The following is a 25,616-nucleotide window of genomic DNA, read 5'->3' on the forward strand; positions in this document are numbered from 1 at the left end:
TTTGACACCAAAATTGTTTACTTACACCTACTGGTTGTCAAAATATGGTAAATAATGTTAAGATGGCCGCCATTTTGAAAAATGGCCCAATCGGGTTGAAGCACAACGGGGAAACCCGGGGACTTTTAGTATGTTGTTCCAGACAACATTGGGGACCTATCCTGAAAAATTCAGCTTTAGCATATTTATTTCTACCTTTGGCCCTTTTTTTGTCTAATACTCCTGGACTATATATCGAAAACGGGATAACATTAACGATATTCTGTTCATCTTTCTACTACTGTATTTAGGTCACAACAATTAACACATTCGATTTTCAAATGGTGTCCCTTGAATTAATGGGTTGTGAATGCTGGACTATTAGAACCGGCCTTATATTTTTATATTTCGTTTAATCCTCTCTCCTCCTTGTTTGAAAGAAATACATTATAAATAACATAGCACGCGGCCTTCTTCCCTTTTACGCGATGAAACAAAAGATACAAACAAAATAATAATTAATGAATTCTATGTTTTATTTATTTTATTTTTTCAAATACGTACATAGAGAGAATGAAATCTTACATTTCGTTTCACTTTAGATGCATTTATACCACTTACAATAGTAGGCCTATAAATACAACATTTGTCAGGCCCAACGTCCGTCTATTTGAACGGGATCAATACATCTAATTCTAAATGACATAGACCTAGTCGTATAATATTGTTTCAATGTTTACTCTTAATTAAAGTAACTACTTGTAACTTTTTATCACGTCTACAGAACACTCAAACGATAACAAAGAATGCTTTCTTGTATGTTTTCTTTCTTTATTTCTGTTTTTCTTTCTAGAAACACGTTCCGGTAATAATAATAAGAATCGATTATATTTATTCAAATGTAAACGTGACTATAAACCTTTATCTTCCTTCACCTCGATTTTTATTCCATAATTTTTCCATCATAAATCTGATCAAAGGACAGTTACTGGCATTATTAAATGTTAATAAGAACGCGCGCACTTGAAAACATTGTTGTTGGTGGACGTCGTCAAAATGGGATGTAAACATTAATTGAGGCCCAAAAACAGTATGCAGTCGAAGGGATGGGAAACGAGATCTGGTGAGAGGGTCTTTAGTAAATGGTTTATTTTAGGCTCTACCTAAACAAATAGGCCTAGTACCGACAATAAATAACGATGTTTTAATAAGTTCAGGCATTACCAAAATCTAATCATTACAGAATTTCTAGAAAAAGGGAAGCGACAGTCGCTTATCACTAACCATATCTTCATAATTAATTTAAGTGTTCCTGCTGAACTAAATTATTCACATAATGACATTATAGTCTGTGAAATAAAACAAAAAACTGTTTATAATTGTGACTGTCAAAGCTAGCGACGGCCCAGCATTATTGTTATCTATACTCTTTTTTAGGATAATTTTTTACTAGGGCGATACGACCGAAGATAAATAAACATACATTTTCTTATATAAAAGAAAAGAAAAAAGTTTTCATTCTAGAACTATAGGATAACAATGCTAATTGATAACAATACTATTTTTTAAATTCAATCAAATTACGTCATTTGCTCTTAACTATTATGGCGTTATTTCATTGGACTAACATGCGATTTTCATCAAAGAAAGGCAGAATAAATGGGTATTCTATAATACAGTACTTCTAGATAAAAACTTTTTCGATTTCTTCTATTTTCTGTAGGAAAATGCATATTTATCTATACTTATCGTTGATCGTTATCGTCAGGAACATTTTAAAGTTTTAATAAATAAAAGTAGGAGTACGATAGGTAGGTTGGCAATTGGCCATGAGAAATCAAAGTATTTGTCCAGAATCAGGATTTCAAGACTTGTGGTAAGCAAAGTGTGCCAAAATTTTACAACCTAACCAGCACAAGCTAAAATACCACTAAATTATCAATTATTAATAAATGGGAACTTACGGGACGGGGATATACCGTAGTGCTCATATGACGGCAGTACGCTACTGTGACTTTATCCAATCAGCAGGACTTTTCTACAACAAAATTATGCAAATTGGAATAAACAATGCATTGTTTACTGGTAAATGAACCTAACATAACAATTTCTACAGCATAATTAAAATATATACATGACGTTGTTTACTATTCACTTTTCAATCATAGATTATAATACCAATACAGTAGGCTACCTCCATGGCAATACCGTACCAGGGACTGTAATACTGTATACCATTGGCAAATTTTCCTGGATAAAATATGTCTTAAAGCTTGGTTCCCACTTTTTATCTGCACTTTATTAGGCATTTAAGACAATGTAAGTAATTTGACCAATCACAAGCGATGGATCATTCAAACTGTTGCTTGTCATTGGTCAATTCACTTGCATTGCACTTTTTGTTCTTGCATTGTGTCCTAGTGCCCAGTAACACTGTAGTTGCCTAAGTGGTAATCTTTCAATGTTAGTACATATTATTACCTTCCAATAAATAGAAAGCTAATTATTGTACTACTATTAACCATAGTGATAATTAATAATTACGACCAATTAATAATTAATATGTCCATATGTCTTAACATTGCTTCAAACTGAATCACTAAACTTCTATACTTATATACATTACTGTAATACTTAATTAACAAATTATTTGCATTGGTACGTGCATAGTACAGATACAGAGAATGCAATAAGAATATCAACAAAGCTTGTTTTCCATTATGCGAATATTCAACTCTTTAAATTTTCCACCGCAAAAGCAAACCACTGGGTAAAATCAAGATACTGAGATAAATATCATGTATAAAAATGACTGAAGGTCTCTCTACACTATCAAACTTTATGTGACAAAAATATGTGATGTGTCCATTAGGACACGATGACATCACTACCATATCAGACTTTTTTTGTGAAACTGGTTTTATAGTGTAGACAGAGCTTTAGAATCAGATTTGATTTCACGCATAGTTGCTTTTACAAAAGTAGAAACATTTACAAAAACAGTCAATTTAGTAGACAGAAAAATTCTCCAAATTTTCTTAAGTCCACAAGATCCCAAATTATTTTACCAATTAGAAACACTTTCTGAGTACCAGAATTTCTGGAAAACTGGACATAACAGGCATGCCCAAGGCTGTCCAGTATTAGGAGAGTTGACTAATCTCCCTGAAGAAGTGAAAAAAAAAAATCATGAAGCAAATTTTTATCATATCAGTTTCCATATCACTTTTACCGCTGCACACTTTCATTCCAATACATTCGCCTAGTGGAAAACAAGCTTTGAGACACAGAAATCGGCTAAGAGCTTCAGAGCCTCTTAGCCCCACATCTGCTAAGGAAGGTGGTGAGAAATTTTATAGTAAGATTATTCACATCTGTGATTTTTTAAATTGCACTCGGGTTGGAAAAATCTAATAGTGAGTTTACGCAAACAGGACGATAGGATGGCGACTACTAGACACTCAGAGTGCCATCAAGTTTAAAATTAAAAGATGGCAGTAAAACAGTGTGTTAGGACGACTGACCAATAAACGCATGGCAATGCCAATTGTGGGCGGAGCCTATTATAGTCAACCTGTAATCATCCCTCCTGCTTTATCTAACATGTCATTTGTCATATTTATATTTTTATAAACACAATTTAGACAAAGGTAAAATTAAAATATTCCATATCACTACTTGCATTTTACTTGCTTACACAACTTTAAGAGCAATTACGATTCAAGGTATTAATAAGTTTAACATATTAATTAACATGTTTACTATCATAATAGTAAGCTTTTGTTTCAGGATGGTAGAAGGACTAACGTTAACACAACCAGATACAGTCCTCATAATGAACAGAACAGTGTATACAGTATAGTGGTTTTATATGCTTGCACCATCCTTTCTTGTGTATAGATACATCTACCATCCCAAAACAAAACCTTGCTATTAACATGTTTACATGTGTTGTTATACTGTATTTATTTTGGTGACACATTGTTGGGACCTGAAGGTGTCCCCTTAATAGAGGTTCTACTGTCATTAAAGTAAGAGCTTATTTGAAGTAATTAAGTTTAATTGTTCTGCAAGTTAGGTACTGGGTGCTCTGAGAAATCAGATAAAAAAAGAAATAACTAAAATATGTATATATATAATGTCCAAAGGGTTTGCTTGAAAAAATCAACTTTCATTATCTTTTCTCATCTTCTTAACTTTCAACCACTTTTAATAAAGGTAATATACAATAAACTCGAAAGTGGACACACAGTTGAACAACTACATTTCTTAAGGCTTACCTTGTCAAGATTTTGGAAGATTTGACCATAAAACTAAAGTAATGGCCACATTAACATCAGACTTTATAACAAACTCAGGTGTCCATCTGACTTCTCATATATAAAAAGATTACTAAGTGTAACTAGAAGCTTCATTAAAAAAAATAATGTTGAAGACTCAAATATAGACATAGGGAACACTGCTGTTCTATTATTGCTATTCTACTGCAGTAACTAGTACCTTTGGTTTACTGGACTAACGTGTGATATTTTTATTTATATTTTAATGGAGAAGTTTATGAGGCAGTTATTGCAACAGTGTGCATAATAACCCCAATAATAAACTTTCTAAAAACAGTTCAACCAAAATGTAATTTCTGCAGTAACTGCAGTAGAATAACGACATAGTCCTTAACACAAAAATAAATTATTCTTCAATTTCTGAAGATATTTACTATATTATTTACAATGATTTACCTCTTCAATTTCATTTAACATTATTAACTGAGCAAAAACGCTAAGAAATCATATATGAATACACTGCCTATGTTTGAACTGTGTAACCTATGTATGTATAAATATAATGCTCTCTTTGCCTAGTTTGAAAAAGAGTCTTTATATGCACATAAATAAAGAGAAATGTTTATTTGTAAAGATGATAAATAAGTAATTAAATTGTTCTACAACACAATGAGATTAGATGCTTTCAGCATGTACAGTTACCTCACTGATTGTTCGGCTTCGTGGCACCACCTCTGCCGCAACGTTATCGTCCGGACACTCTGACGAGTCTACGTGTTTAGTCGGTGATTCGCCTACTGCAATCTCTGACTTGCTTTGTTCCGTTTGGTAGACGTGATGCGATATCGACACCGGCTTACCCATTATGCTCATGGATCCTACCTTAGCTCTGTTGTAGGCATTTGTAAAGCTAAATCCAAGATACCTAAAATATATAGAATTAAAACTTTGTTTATTACCTAGAACTGTAATATAATAACACCTTATATTACAACAATTCTTTTGAATCAGAATTTAATTAAAATAAATTTCGCAACCAAACAAAATCAACTAAAACAAAAAACAGGTCGCATCCTATATAAGACTAAAGACCATTCAGTATAGTAAATTTCAGCATCTACAGTGTTTACAATGAATTTCATCCGATACTCTATCTTAACTTGTTCTGTATCTTATTAAAGTTCTGTAATACAGCATCACATGTTTGTCACATGTTACAACTGTATCATCATATTTTAAAATTAAGCATAGGGTAAAAACAATGACACAGTATTTAGGAATTTGCCTATGATAATACCAATGTTATGATGATGAAATTTTACCTTAGACATGTCATTTCCACAAGAATGCATACCCCAATGCTAACAACATTCAGGGGTGATGACGGGTGCCGTTGAAAGATGAGGATGACCAAGATTGGTCCTAACAACATTATTAGCATTGTAACGGCAGACAGAATGGCATGCTTCCTCTGGAATCCCTTCAGGAGGTGAACTTTACCATCTTGCAATATGTACTGTAGAAGAAAAACATTTTTAGTACAGAGACTTTGTGCGACGACCAACCTAGGTCAGGTCGTTTGATGTGTCGTCGGTCATTGTCTGGACCAAAATAATGTTATTGACCGTTTAAATGCATTGCATTTTGGGTAATGACGCTTAAAAGGCGATGACCATCAACAAACTGATTTTAAACAAATTTTCAAGATCCCAAACTTTATTTGCCAAAATATTGGAGCATTGGTTTAAATATGTAAATATTAGTGGCACCTAGGTATGGTACCTGAGTACTTTTTTCTTTTTTATCTTTTCAGTCAACAATTTAAAAACAAAATCTGAAACTGTCTGTTTTTCCATAGAAGTCTAGTTAATTTTAAAATGCAGGATAGAATTTGGAAGCTTATGAAAATGTTGATTTCACTTTAGGAGAGTTGAAGACATTCAGGGATTCTGGTTTCAGGAGAGGTGATATTTCTACTTTCCAATAAAAATAACAATCAAACAAATAATTACCTGTGCTTTACAGACTTTGCATTTCTTGGAATCTTCATCATCATCCATAGTCTAATAAAATAAATAAGTTAAGCGTTGTCATGAAATAAGGCAGATTTATTCCTATATTAATTTTCAATCTCTTGTTTTAACTATATCCAAAACAAATTTAAATACTGTAGTGTTTTGATAGGGACACAGTGTAGCATAGCTTTCAATGTCTTTACGGAGTATACATGAGGTCAGATATATCTATAAATTGATTGGGATGCAAGTTTGCAACCAGAAGCTAGCGAAACGAACATCGAAATTTACACCAAAAAGGCTTTATGGTGTGAAATATATATTATATACTTATATTCCTGCATTCTCACACCTGAGGACGACCAAAGTATATAACGCCAAGAAACTCAGCAGTTCTTTTCAGAACTAAATATTTATGGTGTACCGCAAACTTTGTATCAAAATTTACTACAAATATATTTATTTGGAGTTATAAATGACATTAAAAAACGTATAATACTTCCCTAATTAGGCAAATTAAAACTGCTCATTAGAGCTTACTGCTTACCTCAACTAACCATCTTCTTAAGCATTCATGATGTACGTATCTAACATCGCCTTTACAATTGCACGGTTGTATTAAGGGACCACTGGTAGTACTGTCTGGGTCATAGCAAATCCAGCAATCGAAACCTAAAAAAAAACAAGAAAATGAGCGGTTAAGGCAGGGGCTCCGCAAACCATAGAAAAATAATCGGCGCAAGTTCAAGGCTCTCTTCAACCATGGTTCTGACAGAACAAGTCTTTAAAACTGGGAGGCTCGGTTTCAGTGAATACAATAATTCTGTATGTGTCTGCAAGTACGTTGTATATTTTGCCGAATACATTGTATGTTTGTAATTGTATTTTGGTGGTGAATGCCTTCCATATTGTGTTCACTTCTGAAGAGTAAGGGGTTACCCCGTTGTACTGGTCCATCTCTGACCCCATTGAACGCCAATTGATGGCAGGTTTATGACACATCGGTGCGCAATTCAGCCCAGTTAGGCTGAAAGACACAGCTTTTGCGATTTAATTATTCTTATAACTATATTCCTTAATCCTAAAAAATGTTTTTCTTTTACAATTTCCAAAATCTTACCTGAAGGAATAACTCTCTCATCAGTTGATTCATATGTCTTCTTATTTCGACACCGCAATAATGATGTTTTCTCAGAATCTTTGTTCTTAAAAAAAAAAGAAAAAACAGAAAATACATTTAATTTAAAAAACAGATATAAAAATGGAAAAAAAGAAGCACTATAGGGGTGTATTCTGGTGGTGTCAAAGACCAGTCACTTTTAACGTTATATTTCCCTTTATGGTATTCTATAATGTTTTTTTGATCTTCACAGATCTATTCACATGGTGCCATTTCGACCAATCATGCATAGAGATTAGATAGATTATGTTATAAAATAAATTAATCAAATTATGTTATACTTTTTTTCAAATGTACTCACCGCATTTTCTTCATCTTCAACATTTCGTAATATTCTTGTTGGATTTAGTATCCATAATTTTTCTGGGCTGAAATGAGACAAAAATATTTTATGCAATATAACTTTTGTTTGCATCTATTAAATGCAACAGCCAAAGAAACTGTATCACGTGGAAGCTTATAGTTTACTAAGGCTGAAAAAATGGGAATTTGTAAACTCGGACTGGGCATTCTCAAACTCCAAAGCATGTCTGGGAGAAGAGAGTCTATGATTTTCAGGGGCGGATCGAGCATTATAGATTAGGGGGCCTAAATATTTCATAAATTATAAAAACGATCCGTCAGGTTGCAGAAAAATAAAAATAGTCATTTTATTTAAAGTTATTATTTAGTTAAAGCCTGGTTATCTCCCGTATAATTCAGCGCCTGATTTTATATATCATTGCATTATATTTTTTTTTTTAAACACTTGTTGAATATTGAACTGTATGTAAACAGCAAGTGTTTATATCTTGTTACCTTTTACAGTTCCAGAGTACACATGGAAACCACATAGCAACACCAAGCTCAACCACTCTGAATAACACATCATAGAAATTCCTCTTAAACATTGGCAGCCTGGAAATAAATTATAAAAATTATTATCATTTACAATAGCAAGATAATCAGTGAATATTCTAAATCCAGATTAAACGCATGGTTGTTTTTGGCTAGAGCTGAGTGCAGCAAAATGCAAAGAGCATCGATTTTAGCCAATATTGAAGATACTGATAACTCAATAAACTTTAGAAATGTAGAATTCTCACAATTTAAAAATTATTATTAGCTCCAAACACTAAAAGTCAGTCATGTTTGGTTTTGTGTCTTTATACACAACAGAAAAAGCACATTTCATTATTGGTAATAAAAATGATACTTATGACAATGAAATTTTGTACATCATAATGTAAAATGTTAAGGAAAAAAATTATCATCTTTTATGATTGATGCTATTAAGTATTTTTTGTGTTTTTGTGTTCTTATATAAGTGTAATCTGTACAAAAAAGTTATTTTTAAGTTTTGTTTTGTCCATTATTTTTGACATGAGTGCCACTAAAGGTTTCATTTCAAATAAAGTATTATAAGTTTGTATCACAATATCAAATCGCTTTTCATCAATCGAAGTCAATAGGGATTGTCTGTTAAGACCTTTTTACAAACAAATCCTAAAAGGGTAAATGCTAAATATTCAATACTATACATACCCTTCCATTATCTGTGTATCAATCACGCTCAACATAAGAAATAGGGCAGTCAACAACTGCAGGGCTCCCTGAAACACCAGACCTATCCTAGACATGTGCAATGTCCGAGGGTCAAGAGACTGACTTGCATTGTTAAAGGCACCTTTAACCTATGGATTAAAAGAAAGCATAATTGGTATTTGTGGAGGAGGACAATTTGAAATATCAGCTCTATCCTAGACTTGTGCAACATCCAAGGGTGAAGAGACTTTACATGAAAGATACCATTAAACATTCCATCCACCACCTAAATGATATACAGTAGTACTCCTATCCTTTAGGACCCAACAAAGTGTCCCTTTAGTAGGGGTTGTCCTCTAAATAGGGATGTCGAAAAGGAGCGGTTCTACTGTAATTGAGTTGAGTACAAATATTCATGTCACAGATAACAAAAAACTATAATTTTAAAATCTTTATTTTTGCATATGTTCTCCCATGAGGCCATATAACATTGTACAACAAAGTATTGTAATACAAATTAAAATTAAGGTTAAAATAAAAAAAGCAGAAATATAAAGACGCATTTTTGTGACACATTTTCTATTAAATAAATCTATTAATACTGCCATCATGGTAAGCATAGACTGTAAAACCTTCAATAATTCATGATTGTGATTATACTCATATTTATTCATAGGGTTTAAGGTCATTTACTATGCTAATTGGTTGATGGACTAGCAATGACCTTGATGACTTTGTTTAATTAAAATAACATTATGTACATTTCTGTAGGGTTTAGGCAGCCTTTAATAGTGCTTGACAAACCATGATAAATGCTGTTATTTGTTAATGTTGATTACAGAATATCCAGACATAGAGATAAAATAATAGTCTAGAGAGCAGACTAGGTGATAGTACATTTAATGATAAGAAGACAGTATCCACAATATGGTCGCCGTCTCTATTTTAACATTGTGTAGACGATAGATCAAATCAAAACGCCTAGGGTCTAAATGCGAAACCTTGCAGTCTAACTGGGCTGAAAATTGTGTGTACAGTACAACACCTTTTATCTCCATTTGTGTTCCTTTGTCTCATACAGCTGCCAGCAAACAGCACTCATTCATCTGTCCGCAACACAACAGTGCACCAGTATATAAGGGTAACCTCTACCTAAGGATGAACTGGGTTGCTGAAAATGCCCATCACCCAGATGTATACACTAGTAGTCCTCCTCCTCTAAATATTTATCTGAGAAGACTTCTAGACTAGACATCTAGAAGGCCACCAGAACGATGGTCAAGAAAAGCCTTCAACCTGTGCTGATGTTTATGGCCATGGCTTAACATGAAAACGTATGATAAGTAGAAAGCTACAGTAGGACCATCTGGTCTGGTCTCGATCTGTGGTTGTCATCCTTGACTGAGTTGGTTTCATCTCACAAGCTCTGTGCTGTACCTGCTATTTTCCCAAGTTTAGACTTAACGGGTAAAGTAAAATCTTTAAAACAAGGAAAGAAAAAAAACTTGCCTTAAAATATACTTCCACGCCATAGAACAGGAAGAAACTCATTACAATGACCATTAAGAAAGCAAAACAAGCACTGAACACGCCACTCAAGAACTGCGGGTCCTCCGTCAAGTGTGTGGTCAGTAACTGAGCTATCAGTAATATTGCCAGTACAATATTGAAAATGATAAAGGCTACAAATGACCGGCTTAGGAAGCTGGGTTTGTTGAACTTTTTATCTTGTATGTGAAAAGCCTACAGAAAAAAAAATTATATATTAAGTCATACAAAATATTAATCAGTAAAAGTTAAATAACATTTTAAAAATGAAATATTGTAATAATTTGTCTTTAACATTAACAAGTTAAAAAAAATATTGTTTTTGCTTTCAACAGAAAACATAATGTGATTAACCACTTAATGGATTTGTTGAGGATTATATCTTTATCTTTTTGAAAGGATATTATTATTATTAAAATGAACATCTTTATATAAAACACTTAACAGATTTACAAAAGAATGAGACATTTTAATCATAATCAAAAAAAAGTATGGAAAAACTCAAATTTGTTTTTCTTTAAAAATCATTAACCATTTTTTTTTAGTGATCAACTAAAATAAATAACATCTTAATTTGACATAAATAACACTTCTTTTGAACATTGCTATTCAGTGGAAAGGGCACACTTTCTCGTCTCACAATTCCAAGATTGTTTCATACCATTTTGGTTCAGTACTACTGCTTCCATTAACTTAAAAAATAACCCTAGCCATCAGTGCAAGTTTGGTGGTCAGGCTTTGTGATCTGGAGGTGGTGGGGTTCAGTCCCACCAAAGAATTACTTGCGAATGTTTTCATTTAGGCCTAGTGTTCTCAATATACAGTACAATAATACATAGGAGAAGGAAAAAAATTTTCTCATTCTAAGCACCATTTTGATTGGTTTACAAGAGAAACTTACCTCTGCCCAGAAACATACAACCAATGAACATCCAGATAGGAGCAAAGGATAATATATGTTCATGATGCTGTTGGCCCATTGCATAGATACATGGTTCTACAAAGAAATTACAAAATTAGTATTTAAGCAAAAGAACATAAAATCAAGCATTTTTTGGAGCTGTAGTACGCTTGCCTTCCAATCCAAAGGTCACTCCACTTTCTAAAAAGTTTGAAAACAGTCGAGGCCTAGTATATAAGCATGTTTATAGTAAAGTTTATTTCATCCTGTGATTAGATGTGTTGAAAAAAAAGAAGAAAAGATCAATGATAAAAAATAATAATAAAAGTTTGTGCTGAAGAGGAAGTATATTCTGAAAATTTACTATCATTTTGCAAAAAAACTGCTGAAAAAATGTAATGTTTGAACAAGTAACAAAGAATATTCATTATGATCACACAACCACAAATAAATACAGAGAGAATTCATTGATGAAAAAATAAAAATGCCTTTATGTTGACTGCTCCGCCTGCACTGACAAAATATCGAATTTATAATATCTTAAAAGTGTGTCAGTCATAAAGCCTACACTGTAAAGCTAGAGCAACAGGATGTATTTTTATTGTAGTACAGCTGCTAGTATATGTTGCTATAGAAATGAATTAATTCATTATATAATACTGTAATAATAGATTAAAATGATCAAGGCTGATGAAAATCAATTAATTAGGCCTTCTCTTTTGGCCAATGGTATACTGTACATGAAAACTCAATTGCATGTATTAAAATAAAAATAGGACTAACTATAATCCAGGGGCCTGTTTTGGTTGAGATCAAATATTTAAATTTAAATAGTGAGTGAATAAATTATCTATATATTTAGCAGCAGAGACACAAAAGTTTCAAATAAATGGTTGAATTAAATGTTTTTTTTAAGAGAGTGTAAATGGTACAATTAGGCGAAATTGTGTAATTTTTAAGTACAATACGTTTAATAAATAACCTACTTTACTGTACTGTAGGGATGTAAAAGATTTGATATGCTTCTTTGGATCATTACAGTACCTGATACAGATATTAGTTATTTGGGAACAAAAAATGCAGCAGAAATTCTGTTTAAATGAATATACTTAAACTAAAATAAAAACTGATTATTTTGCAGCAAAAACACAACCCATGACTAAAGACAATCCCTTGTGAATACGGGCCAATAATTATTGATAATTAACAATTATGTGTTCACTAAAAAGAAATATAATTTAATACAGTAAGATTCAGAAGCCATACGTTATAGATTTCTGTGAAGCCTACTTCATTAATGTATGGCAGGGTAGTACTGTAGAACAGAATGGCTTACATACATAATAATATTATCACACCACATTATGCATACTTTACAGTACTGTATGTAATGGCTTAACACATATTAATAATACATACTTTTATGCACCACCATTTCTATACTAGTACATTCATGCATAAAATACATTATCACATACACAATTGTAATTCAAATTTTGAGCAGATCAAATAATGGCTTTTGAAGAGTTAAACACTATACTCTATTGGAACAAAGTCCATTGAAATACAGTATTCACAAATGAATATTTTGAAGAGCAGATTTTTCTCTAAATTCTCTAAAACTTGCCACTGGTTAAAGCTTCCCTTAAAAATTATGTATGTATGTAGTTGTATGTCTTAAATATAAGCTCTGAGCTACTTTTTCATTCAAACAGTACATAATTCCAAAATCCCCTGTTTATTATTCCTTTTAAAATGGCCTCTTTTAAATAGGCTCCCCTTCTGTCTTATTCTCTTGTAGTAAAGTACCAGATTTTAATGCCATTCTCTTCTAATGTTAAAGTGTATAAGTACTTAATTCTCTTGAAATACCTTGTTCGAATAAGCTCCATTTCTGTAGTCTTTTCCTAGTACTTACACTACACATTTTGAAATATCCCATGAGTTGGAACCATGCATTTTACTTTACTCATATACAAGAAAACATTGGATTAATGTTCACTCATACATTTTCTGATAAACCATATAAACCTACTTCATCCCAGGATTTTGAAAACGACAATTTAATATGATTTGGAACCCTACCAATATGGTCAGGAAACTGACTAAACCTCTCAGTATTGCATCAAGCTCATAAAAGTATGTATACTGTATATCACTAAATTATGCCTTGAAATTGAATAGATATTATGATGACAGGTCTAATCAATGTTTCCTAGGTTTTGTATCAAACTTGATAACATACAATTTTAAGACAACATTTTAAATGACAGTGGAAAAAGATACAGTATGATAGTGATAGGCCTACAGCTGCTAATGTACAATACAGAGTATTCTGAGAAGAAAACATTCCTATTTATTACCAGAGAAAAGTCTGTGGCTTGAACACAAGCTGTGTTAATTCAGTGAGCTACATCAGCCTACAGTAATATATAATATCCTGGATTTATATAGCGCCTAATGTAATGAAACCTCTAAGCGCTGAACATTATTACCCCAGTCATTTTTTGGATCAAACACGTATGGAAACTCCCATAATGCAGCTAATAATCTAACCGGGTTCCCATTATACACCTGGGTGGAGAGAGGCAAACGTAAGTAAAGTATCTTGCCCAAGGATACAAGCAATGCGGCGAGAGTTGGATTTGAACACCTCGATCTCACGATCAGTAGTCGAACGTCCAACACACTGCGGCACACGCCCTCACTCACGCCATTTCAAACAGATTTCTCCATTGTAGTCTCAATGCACAATTTATTACATTTTTTTAATAGAACAATATGAGTAGGCTACTCCGTTTATCAGGAGCAGATCCAGAATGTTTTTAAATGAGGTGCACAACATATTAATAATAGTCTTCCAAAAATAAAGTAGCTCATAATTTCATTTCAGCTGTCAACAGGAGGGCACAACTTATATGCGTGTTGTTAAGTGGGTGGTGTCTACGTTATGGTTCCGCTTGATTGATTTAATTCATTCCTTCCAATGGCATAACTTATTAATATTAACTGTATGGTCATATCAATTATGATGATGTCATCCTGTAAACCACATGATTAAAGACAGTTTGTTGCATCATACTGTGTTACCAAATATGATACAGTACATGACACCAAAATGTATAAACCAGGACAAGGAAAGATTGTATATAAGCCACATGTCTGGATTTTGGTATTGGTCAAAAACTCTATCACTATCAGTGCTGTAAACAGATTTTCAATCAACTAATACTAAACATGACGATAGGGTTGTTAAATCAATTTTACTGTATTACTGGCCTGCACCATATTCAATTTATACAGGCCATCGAAAATGTAACAAAATAAGAAATTTTCTTTGAAAAACAAGAGGTTTTGCCCGTCATGGATACTGTACTAATAAATTTAACACTTATTTACCCATTGAAAAGAAGAGAAGGCATCTTAAGAACAGCGGTGCAATGGCTATGAGCGCTCACTGGCTAAACCCAGGGGCCCTAGAGCTTAAATGGCCCAGAGCATGAGTGTTGGAGAGCCCCTTAGGAGTGCTAATCCAGGGGCATTTCTCCCAGAGTTACGCCACTGCTTAAAACAGTTTTGGTATGTCTATTCAAGGAGGTATAACCTCACTGGTCTATTTACAATAAGATATTGTTCTTGTGGTAGGTGAAGACTTTTCCAAATTGGAGAAGACGAACTCTTTTCTAAAAGGGCCACGGAAATTATTCAAATGACACAAAATCTTACCTGTAAGCTAAAGAATAGACCACGACTTAATGTCGCTATCATTACGATAAGATACAACAATTTCTGCGTTGTAACGCGACAAGCACTGGCGAGTGACCGATTTTTGGATCTTTCATACTCCGCTTTGATGCACAAAATCTATAAAAGAAAATAAATTACATATTTCACACTACATGTAATAATCATTTCCTTTGGTAAACTAAATTATTACGCTAGTCTGTCTGTAGTGTATTTAATTTTATTTACACACAGTTTGAGAAGATTGTTTTTGTTATTTTGAATTTATGCGTAACAATAACATAAATACTGTATATGATATTTATTTTTGCTTTTACAATTTATGATATTTGTAAATATTGTATAAATATTGAGCTTCTGGAGTGAGTGTAATACTTTAAATTTGCTTGAATAAGATTTAATGCACTAATGACACTAGTATGCGTTGTCATTGGCAGAGAATCATCTACGTTTGTTTGACATGACATGTCATTTCAGTATACTAGTTTTATCAACTCAGCAGTAAAACTTCTGTCTGATTTTTACTCACTCAAAATGAAAGATGTATTGATTTTACTGTTTTGTAATAAATGAAAAATTACATACTTTCAGGTATGAACTTGCACAATTATAAACTCTGTTGATATAGAGAGTTATTACAGATTGAAAGAAAGTTTTTATAGTGTACTGCCCTAATTCATGTGTCAAAGTTCACATGGTACACAGAATACCTTGCAAATACCCTTAAAAATAATAAAAACAGCAGAACACACATTTTATAACTTAAAAGCTTTAGATTGCATTTTTTCTCCATTAAGTTTGAATAATACATAATACAGGTAAAGACGGTCATTGTGAAAATATCTTTTAAAGAGAAAATGTACACACAAGTATAAATAAGGATTGGCCGTAGTGTTCAAACATATTAAGTGTCCTCTTGATAGGAGTGCCCCAAAGGTAGGGTTTTAATAGGGTTTGCTGTAGTGTTTAAACATAATTGCTCCTTCTGTGTTTTATGGGAAAGTGTGTCCCTTGAAAAGTAATGTCTCAAATGAGGGGTTCTACTGCACATTACAGATCGGTTTACAATATGGGTAATATATAGTAAAGGAAGTGACTGTTTTGAATAAGGCATTTAATACTGTACATCATGGCTTTTTAAAGCTGTTTTACCATGGTAAAATCATTAAAAGGATTTGACTTGAATATAAAATGATCGTTCCTCTCTACATTGCTTCCTTTAACTTGACCTAATGCACATCAAGTTTTATATTATATGCATTATGAAGATAGAAGACAACGATTTCAGATGTTATCAGCTAACTAATGTAATATTGTCTGTTGCAGATTTTTATGAATTTTATTATGTACCACATATGTTTATTATTTATCTTATTTTTTTGTATTAAAAGAAAACAATTTTACTCCTACCACCTCTGTCTGAATTGTACTTTGTATGCACCACCTCGGTTTAAGTGTCATACTGTACCAGCTGAGTACTGTTACTTTATGAATACTGTACAGGTACAGTAAACTGTATTCAACAATTTTATTTGGTTCTATCTAATTATTACACTATAGGTCCACTTGCAAATGCCACTGAAAAAAGTTGTTGCAGTTGACGTGCCAGTCGACTTGCGCATGCACATCATAGAAATTACATCATATGGTCGACATAGTGGACGTGTAAATTGAAAAATTGTGCACAAAAGTCAGGAAATAGTATAGTCTTACAATAAAGCATTATTTATTAATATTTTTTTTAAATATCTTAAATTTAATATCTACCAGTGTATTCTTTTGTTTGATTTGAACAAAGAAATACCATGCCTCTTTATAACAATGAACATAAAGCTAAATTTATTGGTTTTTAGCCCTTGAACACTAAATGAACTTTAACATAGTTGATGTACTTTTAACTGGCATGAGAATGAAAGGTGAGGATTCTCTATCACTATAACTATTAATACAGTAGGTATAGGATGAAGACAGAGTGTTTGATTGCTTTTAACTATTGCACTATTAATGAGAATAAGGTGTAACATTGAGTTGTGGCATTACTGCAGGTCTTTGAACTACAGTACTACTACAGTACTATGACTGGAGTATACCAGGGCTGTCCTATTTGTATCATTACTCTGAACTACTGCAGAAGGAATAGACACTATTACGAATCTAAAATAATTGTTTATATTGTGTGAACTAACCTTTTCTTTCAGCACAACAATTTTGTTATATTATTTATTACTACAGTAGATGGTACATGAGCGAAGCATTTTTAATTGTCAATAAATAACTAATTATCTAACTCAATTTAATTAGTAAACAGGGTTATGTTAGGTGGTTAAAATCAGTACCGAACGTACGAACCAACTTTATATACCATCAAGTAAAAATTCTAGAAGTAACACACGATTTACCGAATTTTGCCCTCACATAAATTTATATCTGTATGATTTCTTTTTTTATTGTGAAAATAAATTTATATTTGACATTTTCTATACTTTCTAAACAGTAAAATCTATCCGAGGGATTAAAAATTGTAAAATTGGGTGCCAAACTTAACATTATGCCCTATATTTTGCATTGAAATTATCTAAACCTGCTTCCCCCTGGATCCGCCCATGCACTTTGTTGGGTCCTCACTGTATTCTCTTAATTGAGATTTTAATGTATTTATATTTTGTACAGTTTATGCATTGTTGTAGTTGCTATATCGACATCTTTTGTATTCTTATGTTTGTTTATGTTATATTGTGTAATTGGCACCAGACGCTGTTGGATGCAATTGAAATGATTAATTTCAATTTGAGAAATATTCATTTGTTGGATGCCCCCTTGTGTAAAACTAATCGTTGGAAACGCTCTACCATCCCTAACATTATTGATAGAATGAATGAAGCTTCTAAAACTAAAACTTTGTAGGTTTATAACATTAATAATAATGAACGAATTAATGATTACCGCATGCCTTGGTTTATGACTGAATCCGGGTCTTTTGGCATTTTAAAGAATTTTAACAGCTTTTTAATGATTTGATTTACTGTGTATTTGTATATTACAGTATTGTTGTTAGATTCTTTTGAATTTTTACTTTGTATTGTACGTTGTTTGCAGAATTTTTCAGCCGTTGGCTACCTTCTCTTTTATTTATTTTATTATTATTTCTATTTATGTGTTTTTTATGAATAAATACCTATATACACTTACCAGTTGAACTGTGGAAATTAAGCAGAGACAAAAGAAAATAAAACCAAAGGAAATGAAATAACCTCTGTTAACATTTTCACATTCACCTCCTTTGTATTGAACCTAAAAGATAAAAACAATATTTCAAATTACTTTAAAAAAAATGTAACCTACTGTAAATAATAACATGTGCTTTGCAAAATGAATATTTTTTTATAGAAATACACTATTTCATAGTCTGGGAGAGGAAAAGCAAAGAGTGGTTTGAGAAAGAAGACAAAAAAACATTCACCAAGGCTGTTGTCGTTGATTGTGGGTTTTTATTTTATTATAAAAGAGTGAACCATGAACATAATGTAAACCACAATCACCTTATTCTGCTTCAATGGCAATCTTTTCAATAATTATTGAAAATATAACATCTATTGTACAATGAGTACTAGACATGTTACCTTTGTCACTAGTGAATTACCATAAAATCAGTACATACAAAGAGTGCACAATAAATACACTAACCACTATTAGTATATTATGGGGATACTTTAGCAGGACCCCTAAAAAATGTATATTTCTTCCATTCTCTTAATACTGTAGGTGTTTCCCAAAGAAAAGGTTCTCCTGTGCCGTAGTCCCAACGGAGGGGTTCTATTCTACAGTGTATCTAGTAAAATAAGTTTTAACCACAATTTCCTAAGTATAATGGTAAAGTAAATGTTTTGATTGTTGTACAGACTGATTAATACTCAGAATTACATTAAAGAGAGGACGGTTGTTAGTATAACGTCAAAGATATTAAACATTTCATTTTATTAAGTACTAAATTGGTGAACCACAAACCTTACATTACTAACAAACAAATTACTAATAGTATTACCCTACAAAAACAATATACTGTATAGTTACATATAAAAGAAGAAAACAATAATGTTAAACCAATGTTAATCCATAAAATAAAAATGTACAGTAGTTACAATGTAGGACTTCTAGGAAAACAATTGAGTAGGAAGAGGAACATAAAAATAAATAATGTAATAGTTCAAAGTATATAAAAAAAAATCATGTAAAATTAAATGGCCTGGCGGGCGTCACTGTAGGCGGAAAATACATTTACTGGCCAAGAGCCAATACCAAGTGGTTATGGTGAAATGATAAACAAATACACAATGTCAATGTCATGTGCGTAATACTAATTCAATGCATGTGTTTACTTAGTTTCATTTTTTTTAATGTACAGATAAAACACATTTAGAATGCTTCTCAGGTTTTGATTAAAATTGCTTAAAAGTTATTCATTTTAAACTAAATAAATATAAATGTATTTTGAAAATATCTGTGTATTGTATTTTGTCTTATTGCCTATAGCGTTCTCATTTTATTTGCTGCCGATTATCCTAGGCCTAGAAAATCAAGATATTGATTGAAGCATTGTGGCCAGGCTGCTAAAGTACTGTACTACTGTACAGTAGGTACAGTACAGTAGTTTTATAGCATTCTTCATCTTAAAACACAGCCACCGATGATGTACAGGAACATGTTGATATTCTTAATAATAATTTAAGGCAGAGCATGCGTTACTATAACATTACAACTTCCATTAGTCATCGTGCATTGTGTTAATATATAAATATCTATTTATTTTTTGAGAGCCAAGATTTGGATACAAATTTAACAGAAAGATGAAATATGGATGAAATATAAATAATAATAATGTGGAACGGTAAAAATAAAATGTGCATATTGGAAAAACGAAGACTTATTACTTTCATCGATGACAACTTTCTCACCCACTTCTCAATTGTAATACGGTACGCATACGAAACAGTGTACCTTTACCATACTACTGTATTTACACAAGTTATTTACTGTACTTTCGCTGGGCAATCGTTTCTGTTAAAAAAGATCTACAATATAAATTACATTACACTGTGCATAATGGTACTAGGTCACTTACCATGCAAATACATGCGCCGTCTAAGCAATCTCCATGACCAGAGCAATTTGTTGGACAACCTGATGTATTATCTGTAGTGAATACTGCCATTAAGGCATCCATTGTCTCCCACATTCTTGAGACCCTATGAACAAATGAAAATAAATGTTTCATTAGTTTTCACTACATTTGTTTTATTATAACAGATTTCATTAAGGAAATTTGTCAAGTGTAATTGTACTGTAAATTACAGATTTACTGATATCGTAAAATGATTGAGTATAAAACAGCTCATTTGAATACAGTGCAAACAACGTTGTTAAATGCTTAAACACAATTGGTATTAAACACAATATTTACACCAAGCAATGTACAGATGTATAGTTAGTATACATTTATCTATGACTTCAATTCTGTTTCATACTTCAATTCACACAGTATCTGGTAAACTTCTTTTAATTTTAAGTTTAGTTTTTATGACCCTCAAAAAACACTTTAATTAAATATCTAATAATATCTTGGAGGCTGCCGTTGACTAACTACCGAACATGCCCACTTCCAATTTTTGTGTCTTAACTAGGCAGGGGATTTTAACATTAGATAGTGGTTATGGGTTGGATCTAGATTTGAGATCTAGGGTGAGATTACCAATGAATTAATAATAAGAAAATAATTGCCAATAATTGTTTTGTCTGATCACGTTGACTTGTTAACAACCTCAATTATTAAACACACACTTTAATGTTCGATTTCCTATCTTACTTGCTGTACAGTACATAGTTTGAACACAGCCTATAGTCATAGCTAACAATTCAACTAAAACTGTGACTGAATTAAAGTCATCTTCTTTTAATAATTCCATATTTTTTTTCCATTTTTAATTACTCATTTAAAAAAACCATCTGTTTCATAAAAACCTCAACAATGAACAATTTGAGATTTTAATTTTCAGATGTTGGAAATAATTACACTGCGACATGAAATGAAATCACGATAATGACAAATTCTGTTTAAAAGTCGTACAGTAATTTGCAACAACATTTGAAACAGTACAGAAGCGCAAATCTGCAGAAGCATTGATCATTAAAAATAAAATTCTATACAAGAACAACAGTATAATCTGCTGAGTGAGTTACAATTTTATGTCAACTTTAGATCATCCACAACATTTTTGGTCCTGTTGTGGTATGTAATGTAAAATAAAGTTTAAGTTAAAAAAATGTTGTATTACATTACAATCAATTGTGAATATAAAATACACGGTAAATAACAACATAGGATTTGTGACTATCGGCACAGTCAACCCTGCAAATGGCATGAATGTTCAACAGTCCATGCAATTATTTGATATTCGCATGGTTGATGATGCGTCTAACGTTTTCTATCAGCATGGGGCATACAGTAGTTTTCTGTGCCGATAAGACAACAGAATGAAGGAGTATGGTTGATATTGTGGATGCAAAACATGGCATTAGACACACCAATGACCATGCTGATAGTCTTATCTGTAAAAATAGAGGTTATTCCTGCATTGCAAAAACCATATGTATTGTTTTCCACAAAATGGTTTGTGTGTAAAGGAAATGATCAGTTTGCATTTGGTTAAAAAGTGTACTGTTTGGATGAAACGAAAGACAAAAAAAGACTCATTTGCTAAGCAAGCTTAAAAGTTAAAATGTGAAAAAAAAATTGCATCGGCAAAAAGTCTCCAGTAGAATGGATTGTAAAGGTTGGAGGAACTAAAGCATGCAAAAGTCATCATGAAAAAATGTATATAAATCATTAATTATTAAATGAAGAAAATGTATTAATTCTTCAGAAAAGTATACAAGAATAAACAGTTTGGTTTGGACGATTTTGAACAATTTAATAGAATAAAAAATAAAACTCAAAAGAAATGGGCTAATGTGAAAGAAAAATTATTGAATTTGATCTCTTAAAGTGTAAGTTCTTGTTTAAGTTCTGATTTTTTTTAAATAGAAACAAATTTGTATTACTGATTTTACCTATTATTAAATGGAAAGTGGAAATGAAAGTGGGATTCCCCTACAAAAGAGTAGGGTTAGATATCCATATGTTTAAGTTCTGATTTTTTTTAAATAGAAACAAATTTGTATTACTGATTTTACCTATTATTAAATGGAAAGTGGAAATGAAAGTGGGATTCCCCTACAAAAGAGAAACAAAAATGCAAGCTTTAAATAAATGAATAAAATCTTACTCATTACAAGATGATTGGTTTCCATGGACTAAAGTGAATGTAAAAAAAAACAATGTACCAGTAAAATGAGTTAAAAATAGGTTCATGTATAGTAAGTTAAAACATGTGTTTTTTCCTTCTTTATCTGTACATGTATTATTTAATAGTATCAGTAAGGTCAGTGTACTGTAGTAAAAACTGTATAGCCAGCAGTAATAAATATTGAATAAAGTTGTACTTCTTCTACTTAATAGTAGAAGGACATTAAAAAACAAATGTAGCATAAATAAAATAGTAAGTCTCATATTAGGAAAGTAATACTACTAATGGAAAGTGGCACACTACTATTATTAGGAAAGTAATACTACTATGGAAAGTGGCACACAATACTGGAAAGTGGCACATTACTACTAAGGAAAGTGGCACACTACTATGGAAAGTTGAATACTACTATGGAGAGTGGCACACTACTATTATTACTGTAGGAAAGTGATACTACTAGGCCTACAACTATGGAAAGTGGCACACTGTACTAGAATGGTGCAAGTTCAATGCCAGAAATGTTCCATATTTTCATTAAATGAGCACTAAGTAATAAGATAATACAGTTTATGAGGGATAGGATAATTTCTTGGGTATCTCGGTAAAGTAGCATGGCAGTATTGGCACACTGTATCAAATCAGTACTGAGCAGGGTATAGTTTGGTGTGAGTAATGCTGCACGTTCATTAACTTGTAAGCATGGTGTGGGATGATCACGCGGTGTTATTATAAGGGATAATTATCATCATCTGCCTGATAAGATAGATGTGTAATCTATTAATATGGTTCAAAGTACATCTTTTTTAATGAACAACAGTACACCATAATATTTTATTACTACTATCATAGTCACAAGTATATAGCATAATAATACTAGTAATCTACAGTATTATTGTTATTAATTCACTACTATAGTACTTACTCAAAACTTTAAAATGTGGAGCTATAGTTACATAGTTTTAAAAAAAAAGTGAATTTACCATACAGCATAAAAAAACTATTTTAAAATTATTATAATAAAAGAATAATTAAGTCCAGAACATATAATCGGTATTCCTTTATATCTCTTCAGATATTTTTTAAAGACTTGAAATATTCAAAACAAAGAAATAACCTACAACTGAAAAAATAAATTTAAAAACCTATCCCCTCCCTTTTTCACATCGCCCGTAAATACAGAATTTATATATTTATTTATAAAAACACATTTATACTTGGGGTGTTACGCGCATGTTACAACTTTGGTTTACACTATCCCGACTAAATTTACACAGGCCCCAACATTATTTTCACACTACTCAAACCTGATTTCAACTTTTATTATTATTTAATTGTAAAATAGTGAATGTAAAAGTGAAAAAGAAAAATAATCGCCTTGATGTTGATGACTCAAATGCCTTTTGCCGATTTTATGAAATAAAAATAAGAAATCTACTGAAATAATACATTTAATTTCGTTAGAAAACGTTTATACTGCAATTTCGCACCTTCTGATATTATCTTTATGATTAATGGCAGGGCTAATCAATGGTTGAAACCTGAACCTAACCCTAAAGATTATCTAGTCGTAGGTAGGTGCGAAAATGCAGTAGCGCCACATTTTTAACAAAGGTTTACCAGAAGACATTTGTATTGTAGGTACTGCGACACTGCCCAAAGGATGTAGCTTGAAAAGTACAGCAAGGGTCTTGGTTGTGTGATAGTGAAATTAATTAGATTGGGTGAAAAAACTTGTGTCACATCCCACCTTGAACATGGAGTTATATTCATGACTGCCCTCCATCTTTGCCAAACAAAGATGTCTAGATTTTTTTCTTTTCTACTTACGTTATCATTACTTGGAATATTGTGTTTCAACAGCCTACATTTGAAAGGTATCTAGTGAAAAATCTGAGAAAAAGAAATATCACATTAATATTTTGCTGTGTTTAGAGTTCCGTCAATTAAACATAGGCCTACTGTACCTCACACATACGCATTCATTTTCAATTAGTAGCCTCCTACTAAAGGCTGGTCTCGGGTCATGCTAATCTTCGCCCAGTATCGGCCGGTAGGGTTTTATGATATAAAATGTTATGTGTTCAATATTTAATTAATTTAATTGTACGTTTTATTCATTTTTTAATATAAAAAACTGAAACTGAAGACCACCCTCTGTGATAAGTGATGTTTTTGTTGTGCACACGTTGTGACAATGAAAAGTTTAACAATATTTTAACTGATTTTAACTTGTTTCTGGAAAGAAAAATATATATAAGTTAAATTTACTAACTGACTAAATCAACTTAATAACATGTACTTGACATCATTTTATATCATAAAACCCTACCACACCTGGCACCAGGCGATACCGGGATGCCGCAATACTGGTCTCTAGTATATAGGATGCTAGCCAAGACTAGAGGCCTAGGTAGGCATAGATACTAGATAGATGTATCAAATGCCAACTAGGTCTGGTGTGTGTATGTGTAGGCCTAACAAAATAGTGTTCCGTAATGTTCTAAATCATACCTAGGCCAAGCCTCCTGCTAGCCTAGACAGTTAGACTCGCCAGGCTGGGCCTAGTTAGTTAGTAGGCTTCCTGGTCGCTCACACTCTCACAGTGTGACCTTTTTGTTTATCAATGGCGTCCGTGCCTCTTCAACAAGGAAAACATTTTATATATGTGTGCATTAAAAGTATTACATGAATACATTCATAAAATAACATAACTTACAATTAAAACAGCCTGGCGATAGCAATTTTAAAGACAAATAAATTCTCTAATTATCTCTTCTCCAGCTGCCTGTCGTCGTCTTCGATCGTCCGTGAAAAGTTCAATGCAATTTTCGATCGATTGTGTCATTATTTTTTTGGTCACGATTTCAAATGTGGGGGCGGCATCATTACTTGGGGTGCTTACTTGGGTTTAGAGGCTGAAAGCGTTGCTTGTTTGCGTTGATATAGTGGGATTGATAGATAGATAAATCATTATAGTTTCATACCAAGTTTGTAATGTTTTTGGTTTATAAAATTCAGAAATAACATATCAATATTACTTGATTGTATCAATATCCACTCAATTAAATACAATGAACCAAATCATGATAGGCATGTTATCAATAC

General features: G+C 32.2%; 2 protein-coding genes across 4 annotated transcripts in view; one reads left to right on the forward strand and one right to left on the reverse strand.

Annotated features, from left to right (window-relative positions):
* Positions 1-25,616, forward strand: part of LOC144836907 (cyclin-dependent kinase 9-like) — a 400,420-nt gene that overhangs the window by 211,773 nt on the left and 163,031 nt on the right. The window lies entirely within an intron of this gene.
* On the reverse strand, positions 821-25,286 carry LOC144836875 (uncharacterized). 2 transcript variants are annotated; one of them, XM_078691785.1, is made up of 15 exons: positions 25,228-25,286; positions 24,339-24,401; positions 20,291-20,414; positions 18,361-18,462; positions 15,154-15,291; positions 11,428-11,523; positions 10,488-10,721; positions 8,979-9,127; positions 8,253-8,351; positions 7,756-7,822; positions 7,395-7,479; positions 6,822-6,946; positions 6,272-6,322; positions 5,582-5,775; positions 821-5,184 (listed from the first exon to the last, which is right to left on the reverse strand). In XM_078691785.1, exons 2-15 carry the CDS (start codon positions 24,344-24,346, stop codon positions 4,935-4,937), a joined length of 1,722 nt encoding a protein of 573 aa, XP_078547911.1. In that variant the 5' UTR covers positions 24,347-24,401; positions 25,228-25,286; the 3' UTR covers positions 821-4,934. The 2 variants fall into 2 exon arrangements, with proteins under 2 accessions (XP_078547911.1, XP_078547912.1); XM_078691786.1 differs by lacking the exons at positions 24,339-24,401; positions 25,228-25,286 and adding an exon at positions 22,491-22,512.

Source organism: Antedon bifida, chromosome 3 (genome assembly GCF_963402885.1).
Source record: "Antedon bifida chromosome 3, ecAntBifi1.1, whole genome shotgun sequence".
Classification (NCBI taxonomy): Eukaryota; Metazoa; Echinodermata; class Crinoidea; order Comatulida; family Antedonidae; genus Antedon; species Antedon bifida.

Coding starts and splice junctions, on each gene's coding strand:
- LOC144836875 (XM_078691785.1), bottom strand. Junction 15,292..18,360: donor TAATTTCCACAGTTCAACTG/GTAAGTGTATAT, acceptor TTTCTTTTATAG/ATTTTGTGCATCAAAGCGGA. Junction 6,947..7,394: donor TGAGAGAGTTATTCCTTCAG/GTAAGATTTTGG, acceptor GTTTTTTTTTAG/GTTTCGATTGCTGGATTTGC.